This window comes from Athene cunicularia, assembly GCF_003259725.1.
Source record: "Athene cunicularia isolate RWA chromosome 18 unlocalized genomic scaffold, athCun1 chr18_part1, whole genome shotgun sequence".
NCBI lineage: Eukaryota > Metazoa > Chordata > Aves > Strigiformes > Strigidae > Athene > Athene cunicularia.
This window is the reverse complement of record NW_020799123.1, coordinates 2,135,388-2,145,225: the sequence shown is the minus strand read 5'-3', so window position 1 is coordinate 2,145,225 and position 9,838 is coordinate 2,135,388. Positions and strand designations below refer to the sequence as shown.

Below are 9,838 nucleotides of genomic sequence, written 5' to 3'. Positions count from 1 at the left end.
GTGCTGGGCTCGGCGGGGGCCGCGCTGCTGCTCACCCTCATCCCGCCCGCCGGCCGCGCCGAGGGGCACAACTACTGTAACGGCAGCGGGCAGCAGGGGGACCGAGGGGCCGCCGCCACGGTGTCCGGTGCGGGCGTGAGCGGCTACAGTGTGCTAAGCATGAGTGCTGTTACGAATGCAAAAACTGTGTCAAAAGAAACGATGAAAACAACCGCTGATGTTCTGATAGTGAGCAGAAAGCCAGCGCTAACCAGTTCAGCCTTCCAGGGATCATTTGGCTTGACAGATACTCGTGAGGAAAAAGGCAGAGGGCTTGGTGAAGGGGATGCAATGACAAATGGCTACTTGGATGGTCCCTCTGGCTGGACAACTTCTGTGAAAGCAGTTAACTGGGAGACACAGGAACCAGAAATGCCGGCCTCCTACAGACCTACCTTACGTGGACTGGAGAAGGAAACAAGCAGTCTGGGTTCTGCTGCAATAGATCTTGCTGGTAATGCTGACGGAACCCTTTATGCTACTGAAAGCAAAGAGCTCTCTTTGTTTAAAACAACTTTTCCTACTGTTGGAGATACTTATGTGTCCGGAAACCTTTCAGACCAGCAGAAGGACACTCAAGATGTCAGCCTCGAGGGAGTGCAAAACATCTTTCAAGACAGAGAGTATCAGATTTTTCTTATGGTACTGGGTGCTGTTGTGCTTTGGGAGCTGTTGGCTACTTCTCTCGAATGGACAGTGGATGAGAGTCTCTATGAGTATCTCGACTTCATTGATGCGACTGATAAGTATGGCAAGCTGTGGATTTGGAGTTACCTGGGTGCATCTGCAGGTGCCTGCAGCATTGCTGTATTTGTGGATCAACTGAATTGCTTCCTCAGCAGTACAACCACCCGCCTCGCTGTCCATTTCTATGGCTATGCTCTCCTGGTAACGCTCTCGTTACTTGTCTGTGTCTTTTTTCCCATTCACGTTCCCAGGAAAACTGACCGGGTTAACAGAACCACTAAAGCCCTGGCCCTGCTGTGCAGCGACGGCCAAGCGATCCTGTACGCTATCACCGTCTTCCTCACCGGCGCGGCTGGGTCTGCGGTGCACAACTTTCTCTTCTGGCAGATGCAGGACCGAGGCAGCAGTGAGCTGTACATGGGGCTCTATGTGGCTGTTGGGCTACTTGCTGAACTTCTGCTTTATTTCTTCAAAGGGAAATTGCTGCGGACTTTCTCGGGCAGCAAAATTGCTGCCGTCAGTCTGAGCCTCCTGGCAGTACAGCTTCTGTGCTACTCCTTCTTGTGGACTGCGTGGTCGGTTCTGCTTATCCAGATTTTATCTGCCTTCAGCAGTGGTGCATTGTGGTGGGTGGTTAACATGACAGTGGATGACATAGCCACTCCAGGCATGGAGAGGTCCCTGCACGCTGTTCTCCAGGGCCTCTGCTACGGTGGAGGGGCAAGCTTGGGCAGTTTTGCAGGAGGATTTGTCGTGAAACACTTTGGCCTGGCAGTTCTGTACAGTGCATGCAGCGTGTGCCTGGTGCTGTGGCTCTTCATGTTCTTAGTTGTCCAATCTAAATTGCCACGACAGAAAAAAATTAATTATTCTCGTCTCCTGGCTGCTGATTCCAGTGATATGAGTGACTCTGATGAGGATAACGAGAGGGACTGGCTGGTAAAAGCTATGAAGGATGAAACCTTTAATAGGAGTTGGTCACAACAGCATGGGATCAGCTAATCTGGATTTGAATGTAGGAGTTCAAGTGGTAATGCGGGATGATGATGATGCCCAGAAATGACCATTAATTCCTAAAGTGCTAAATATATACAGTATATATCTTACAAGACAGATTTTTGTTTAAAAAATTTTATAAATCTTTTTATTTTCCTAATTTATAGCATTCTTGTAGTAATTTTTCCTTTTTAACTTAATGATTTTGTTTCCAAAATCATAGCAAGGTATTTCAGGTATACATTTGCTGAAATGAATGTAGATAATTTTTTAGTCAAAATGCAAACTTGAATTCTTGCTCTGCAGAGCTGATGCTGTGGAAGGTGTGAGTGAAAGCTGTGACCTGTACTTTGATGCAATTGAATGAAAAATACTGTAATGCTAACAGCACACTCAATTTTTTCAAGGTGCTGTGTCTGTGAACTCCTTTCGCTGAATAAGGGATGTGAATAAAAAAATGGTTCATTTGTTCTGCTTTGATTTGTAAAACCAGGTTTTGCTACAGACTGTCTGTCTTCCCATGTTTTGGGATTTAAGTGTGCTTCAGCATTGGCATCTGCTGGAAAACACCTGTCATGTCTGCTTGCAGTTAGTGCCTGCTGGCTGCCCAAATGGAGCAGAGCAGGCGGTGGACTTCCTCGGGTTTATTTACCGAAGGTGGCACCCAGCATTCCGGGTGACCAGGAAGCAGTCTGCCCTCCTGATCTGAGCAGCTTCCGTGGGCTAGGGATTAATGCAGGGCAGTATTCATTCAGAAGGAACTTGGCACTGGCTAAGTTGATCAGGTTGAAGCTGGTGATCCTCCCTGGGTCAGTCTGGCCAGAGGGCAGCCCTCCTCTCACCTTTCTTACCTAAAACTAACAGGGCCTGCTAAGTCCAGAAAGATCCTCAAGCTGCTTTATCTGCCTTGCCTTAACCTCAGAAGCTCACAGATTTCAACACCTCTTTGACAGATAAGATTTGCTTATAAATGAGAAACTGGTGGTCTGATCTCATTACAAGATCCGTGTCAGACCTTGGATGGGGCTGGTGGAGAAGCTTTGAGCCTTACAGCCCTTTCAGCTACCATCAAGAGCTGCTGTCAGTTAATTAGGTACTTGGTCAAGTGACTGCATCATTCCTTTGCAGAGGGATAGATTTTAATAACACCTTCCTAATGTTTTACAAACCATGAGACAGCTGCAAGAAGCAGAATATTTATTTAAATGCATATTTAACTTGTAATATGTAAGTGGCATTGCAATCTGTCACCCCGCTGTGTTCTGGACTCGGTAGAAAGTGGCTGGAGACAGGGAAGAGCCAGTGCCAGTGAAGATAATCTCTGTGTCCATCGATTCCAGATTATCTGTACATCAAATGCTTTCAGGGCAATTAACTCTTTTTCTGGCACAAATCATTGTGCCATATAGAATACTCTACTGGAATGACTAGACAGAATTGTCCTCGTGCCAAGAATAGTTGGAAGTTTTTATTACGGTGTTACCTTCTTCCAGGAATCCAAACTCGAGAACAATTTTAGTATCAAGAATTAATCCTAGCCTTATTATCATATAATACCTGAGGAACTCTAATTACTTGTTAATAGAGTATCTGACTTCAGGCTTGAGTAGCCTAACTGCGAGCAGCACATTGTGGAGACGTGTGTGCTTTTGTGAGATGAGCGCTGCAGAAATAGCTGGAACGGCTCAAAATGCAGTTGCTTCTTTAGCTGGAAGTGGCTGCCCTCACTTGAAGCCAACTAAATGGGTTATATGTGCTCTTTTTATCTGCTTCAGCACGAAGTCAGCTGCTGTAATTCCAGTTTAGCAAAGAGGAAATCCTTGAAATGAAAAGATTGCTTGTGCAATCCGTGCTGCGAGTGTGGCGGCAGGGCGATGCGGGTGCCTGGCAGAGCTGTGGTGTGACCCCCCCAGGCTCTTCCCTCTGTGGGTGTTTTGGCCTTGGCTGTTAGGTGTTCACTGCCACTGGGAATGGGGAAGATTTAAGGTATGGCCCAAATCTTTACTTCAGTGTAATAATCTTGCATAATAAGATATATTTTTAAAAAGTTATTAATCCAATAAACACATTTGGTGCTGGTTCGGGGGAGAATCATATTTATGCAGTTTGAAATATGGTTTGAATTACAAACCCCTGTGGAAGTGGACATGACAGAGGGCTCATTTTCTGAAGAAATCACCAATTTGGTTAAATCATTTTCCACTGGGGTTTATACAGTTTCTGTGTGTGAGCTCTGGTGACTCAATTTCTTCCCCTCTGATGGTCACAGACCCTGCAAGCCAAAAAGGTAAGGAAAGAGGTGGATTTATACTGTTCTGTGTGAGACTTCACTCTGAGCATGGCTTTATTGTTCTTGCAGAAGTACGGATGTGCCAAGGCATTTAATGCTGCTGGGAATATGATGTAACTGGGAAGAATCAAACTGCCTTTGGGGAAAACAGATTCTCTTGATGTATTTTCAACGACATCAGTGGTTATTTTTGCATTACTTTGCAACTATTTGCCAAAAAATTGGCATAGAAACTTCTGTTTCTTTTATTCTTAAGCAGCAATTGTAAGGTTAAAAGTGATTATAACATCATGTAAGATTTTACAGTTTGCCTACTTCATGGTGAACTTTAAGCAAATTTCAGAGGCCTATATATAGAAATACTTCTTTTTTTTTCCCCTTGGTGTCAGTCCAGGGTCTAAGTTGAGCTGTGTCCTTCTTCTCTGAATACAATTTAATTTAAGTTAGCACAGGAAGCAAACCATAGTTAGCATAGAGGAACAAGTTCTGCACAATGACAGGCTTTGTAGCTCTTTGATTTTATATTTCACGTAGCTCAATGTATGTGTACCTTTTGAGAGGTTTCAAAGGATCTCAGTAAACCACTTTTATTGGATGAGACATCATTTGCCAAAAAATGACAAAGGGCTCTTTGCTTATCATAGAACAACTTACAGGCCCTGCAGGTAGTTTCGGTATAGAGCTGAGGCAGCTGAACTGGAATCTGAGTAACTCATTGCATCAGCACCTTATCTTGCTTTTTAAAAATTTGTTCCCAAGTTATAAGGAAACTAAAATTGCAGATTCTGTCTTTCTGGCAGTTATTTTATGATGGAATAGTACAAATGCTTCCTTTATCTCCTCTCTGCGTGCCTCTCACATCTGCAATTGACTGTGTAAGTGTGGCACTTTCAGAATACAAAATTAGGTAAAACTCAGTGGGCACTGATCTCTAAAAGTTCATTTTTCTTGTGGGTCTGATCAGCATAGTAAGATCCTTCCCAATATTCTCCACAGAGTTCTATAATTCAGCAAACCACCACTGTTCTCCAAAGATTTCTGTAATTCAGCCAACCACCACAGCATGTTTCTCTGTGGACTGTAGTGATATCTGCCCAGATGGATTCACAGAGAGGTTTTTGTATTTTTGTAATGAGTCGTTTCCCAGAATTGTAGATATGGTCCATTTAAAGTAAGTCCATTTAGCTGTAGTTTCACAAGAAGGGGAGAGTGATGTTTTTGAGTGCTGTGGAGTTATTCTGCATGTTCTGAATCTTAAAAGCAAGAGCTCTTGAATTGTCTTTTCTTCTGTGATGGGGTGTAATGTCTCTAAGGCATGGTCCATGCTGTCTTCAGTGCTGCTAGTAAAAGTGTTTCTCATTTTGTTCATCTTTAAAGTACAGACAAGACATTCCCATTCTGATTTGAACTCTTAGGTGAATTATGATTACAACATAATACTGAAATTTGATGCCTTCATAATATGGGTCCTGTATAGACTTTTTAAAAGTATTAGGCAGCTCCTGACCATTACTGGCATGAGCACTAAGTAGTACTAATGCAGGAGAAAAAAAGAGTCTATCTTGAAATACCTTGATGCTTTCAGCTTGGCATTTAATACGTTGCTGTATTTATCAAGAAGGAGCTGATGTAAAGGAATCTCTGCTAATTTAGACTGTACATTTCTAAGGAAACACACATTTTTTTCTGCATTGTTCCTCCCTGGGGCCTGGTTTTGCTTTAATACAAATTACTTTCCTGGCCAAGGGCAATTTTTTACTTTAAATTTGGTATGTTGACACCATAAATCTGTGAACCCAAGTGTAAAGGTGAGTATGAGGCAACTTTAAAATTAACCTTTGCTTCACCTTTAATATTTAGAAATCTTGACCAAAGAAATCAAGGAACAGAAAACGTAGTTATCTTATCACGATCTCACCAGTACAGCAGACAGGGAAGTAGTTGGTAATGTGGCTTCATTTTAGAAACTTTGAGAACTTTTCTACCTCTAATCAGGTTGAAGGGTTGGAACTACGGATGTAGTTACAACACTGAAAATAGGAGGCTTGTGTTAACATGGGTTTTATTGTTGGAGGAATTTTTTACTAAAATACTGAAATAACTTTAATATTCAAAGCATGAATTGAGAAATTTTTTCATTCAAAACATGAACCTGATTTTTTGACATATCCTAAGGAAAATAAACTCATTAAATAAGTCCAATTCTGACACGCACATCCCTCCACAGGAACAGGCACTCAGGTCGTGGGACCACAGTCCTTTCACAACAAGTGACAAACTAGAACACTCGGCTTCCTTCTGTCACCAAGATGTGCCTAAGTGGTTGGCAGCAAAGGGCCCTGTGAGAATCACCCTGGAATGTTTTTGAAGACTCGGAATTTGTTGAATGTCCCTTAGCGGTATCTGTTGTTTGCTGTTGCCTACTCTGGTTGTTTCTTTGAAGAGCTTCAAATGTTCATGTCCTTCCTGATGTTCTCCAAGCTGCGTTTTAATTATTTTTGTATTTTATCAGCACCTTTCAAGTGCCTGGGAGATTGTATTACTGTTGCTTGGTACTGGATGATCTTCTGTTTATAAGCTTATAATGTAGGTGTACTTTCTATTGTGTAGGTGCTTGATTTCTACAAAAGTGACTGCATACAGGGAAATACTAGTGCTTTTAAGAAATGTTCTGCTAGTGTTGTGAAAGTGTTGCTGCTAGTGACTCTCCTCTCATGTAGGCTAATGTGAAAGTCACCTCAAGGCCCATTAAACTTCTCAGCCATGGATTTGAGGATGTAGAGCATACTGGGTGAGGGAAGAACCACGGGGTTTGCCTGCCAGGCAGTTTGCATGGGGCACACTGAGTGTTTCTGTACCATGTGGTGCACTTGGCTTGCATTTACGTCTGCAAAATGGATTTGCAGGTAGTGCTTACATTAGGTATGGCAGAGCAAGTAGCATGCGTTATTTGGATCATAACTCTGTGTATGACTCTGGATTGCTTGATTTAATCCCATGTTTTTTTTAAGAATAAAGTGAGAGTATCGAATATGTTGAATTCAAGTTACATCCCACAGCAGATCTGGCTACTCGTGGTGGAAGTAATCCTGTAGAGTATTTGACTGAAGAACTGATTAAAATATTTACTTGTTTTCTCTGCATTGTGGAGCAATTAAAACAAGGTGAGTCACTTCAGACCTGAGTTCGTAATTATAGTGATGGTGGATGCTCATCATTTAACGAGCTGAGGAACAGCCAGTTGGTGGCTATTCTTATCTTTCACATTAAAACAACCAAACCACAAATCCTGAAGTGGCTGTGTCCCTCTGGTGGGCTTTGCCTAACTGAGAGCCTGGAAGTGCAGCTGCCTTGCAAAACTCAGGGCATTCCTGAACAATTCATTCCAATAGTGAAACTTTACAGAAGAAACCCTGTTTCGGCCCTGGGGGGGTTACAGCACACTTCTGCTGCCTTGTGGCTTTGTGCCTGAGAGGTGCTTCTGTTCTTTCAGAGGATAGCCGGAGCGAGGTGCTGCTGCTGCTGCTCACAGTTCACCAGCTCTCAGATGCTGCTGCTACATTTCTAACCCAGAGCAGCAGCTCCCAGATCCTTTTTCTTTTTCCTTTTTTTTTTTTACGCATAGACTTAATTTTTGTCTCCTCATTTTGTTTATATGCCACAGTTATCCTCAGTGAATGAAGCACCCATCTCCGTTGCACATGTTCTGGTTTAAAACACGGGACAGAATCAAAATTCAGCAGCTCCTCTTTGGGTTTTGGAGACTCAAATTCCAAGATTTTGCTCAGATTGCTATCAGTTCCAGAAGGGATGTTTCAAGTGGATTAGCTCGGCAGCTTGTTTCACCGGGGAGGGGAGCAGCTAGAGACAAGGATGCTGCAAGGTCCTGATAGCAGGTACCACAGTCTGGAGTTTCTCTGCAGGGGGTGATCTTCCAGACCCAGCCCTTACACTGCTGTGCCCCTGTTTTTCTCACCGATAGCGTATTTTATTGCACTGACTATCACCTTCTAACAATGTTTCTGCCAGCTGGGTGGCAGGATGAGAGGGCAGAGCCCCACAGCTGCTCCCCCAGGCCTGGCCGTCACCTCTCTGCTGCCATCACCCCTGCTGCCTCCAGTGACTTTGTGTGGCACTTCCCAAAATGCACTGGAGGGTGTCCAGAGCCCCCTCGGGAAGGTGGGGTGTCCCTGAGACCAGCCTCAGCCTCGCCTTGTGCCTGTGCTCTTGCACAAAGCCAGCGTGGGGTCATCAGTGTCACCTCCAGACATGTCCCAGCAGAGAAATGTGTCCCTGCAGAGGATGCGTGTCCCCTCTGTGTGTTCTGGGAAGGGGGTGCGGAGTTTGTGTCCCCACGGTGGTCAGCGGGTTGTGTGTGAATCCTCAGTGGCGTAAGTGCTTCTGGCATCAGTCAGGGAGAAGCGTAAAACCTGTGAGCGGGAGGGTTTGCACTGCTCACCCTGTCCCCACCATCCCCGGACCAGTTTGCTGGGACAAACCTTCAATGAAGGTGGTGGGACTGGTCATTGTTGTGTCCCGCAGAAGAGCCTGGCTGGGGGGAGGCGAGGTCCCTGCCGCTGCAGTGCTGCCAGGTGCTACCCACCCACCTCTGAGTTTCAGACCAAGACGTACCTTTGACCCTCTCATAAACAGAATCCCAGAATCATCTCGGTTGGAGAAGACCTTGAAGCTCCTCCAGTCCAACCATGACCCTCACCCTGACCGTTCCCAACTCCCCCAGATCCCTCAGCGCTGGGTCAGCCCGACTCTTCAACCCCTCCAGGGATGGGGACTCCCCCCTGCCCTGGACAGCCCATTCCAACGCCCAACAGCCCCTTCTGCACAGAAATCCTTCCTCAGAGCCAGCCTGACCCTGCCCTGGGCAGCTTGAGGCCATTCCCTCGGGGCCTGGCGCTGGTTACTTAAAGAAACACTTGCTGTTGTGTTTTTCCATTGGGAAAAGTTACTTCTAGCGGAGGGCGCAGCTGCCCTCCCCTGCCTCCTCGCAGTGTCCTAGGGGGGGGCAGTTAAGGCCCGTGCCCCGTGTCCCACGGCGGTTCTGGGCGGTTTAGTGACAGAGCAACACGTGTGTCCTCCCCGCGCAGCCGTTTCCACCCCTCACGGCCTGTGCAGCTCCTCCTGTCTCTTATACACATCTAGAAACCTCATGAAGTTCAACAAGGGGAAGTGCAGAGTCCTGCACCTGGGGATGAGCAACCTCATGCACCAGTATATGCTGGGGGCCACCCAGCTGGGAAGCAGCTTAACAGAAAAAGACCTCGTGTCCAAGTTGACCATGAGACAGCAATGTGCCCTTGCCACAAAGAAGGCTAATCGTATCCTGAGTTGCATTACACAAAGTATTACCAGCAGGTCAAGGGAGGTGACCTTTCCCCTCTACTAAGCTCTTGTGAAGCCACACCTGGTGTCCTGTGTCTAGCTCTGGACTCCCCAGTACAAGAGAGATGTGGACATACTGGAGAGAGTCCAGCAAAGGGACACTAAGATGATTAAAGGGGCTGAAAGATCTCTCATATGAGGAGAGGCTGAGAAAGCTGGGACTGTTCAGCCTAGAGAAGAGAATGCTCAGAGGGTACTCATGAATGTGCAAAAATATCTGAAGGGAAAAGAGGACAGAGACAGGATTTTTTCAGTGGTGCCAAGTGACAGGACCAGAAGTAGCAGGCACAAACTGAAACAGAGGAGACTTTATCTGAGCATCAGGAAACACTGAGGTTTTTTTGAGGGTGACTGAGCACTGGAACAGGTTTCCCAGGGGGGTTGCAGAGTTTCCATTCTTGGAGATACTCAAAGGTGGTCTGGACC

General features: G+C 45.5%; 1 protein-coding gene across 1 annotated transcript; it reads left to right on the top strand.

Annotated features, from left to right (window-relative positions):
• On the top strand, positions 1-2,188 carry MFSD6L (major facilitator superfamily domain containing 6 like; the record flags this gene model as incomplete). Its single annotated transcript, XM_026861256.1, has 1 exon — positions 1-2,188. A coding segment is annotated over one exon (1,728 nt), but the record flags the coding sequence as incomplete, so codon positions are not given.
• Positions 2,189-9,838: the final 7,650 nt, after the last annotated feature.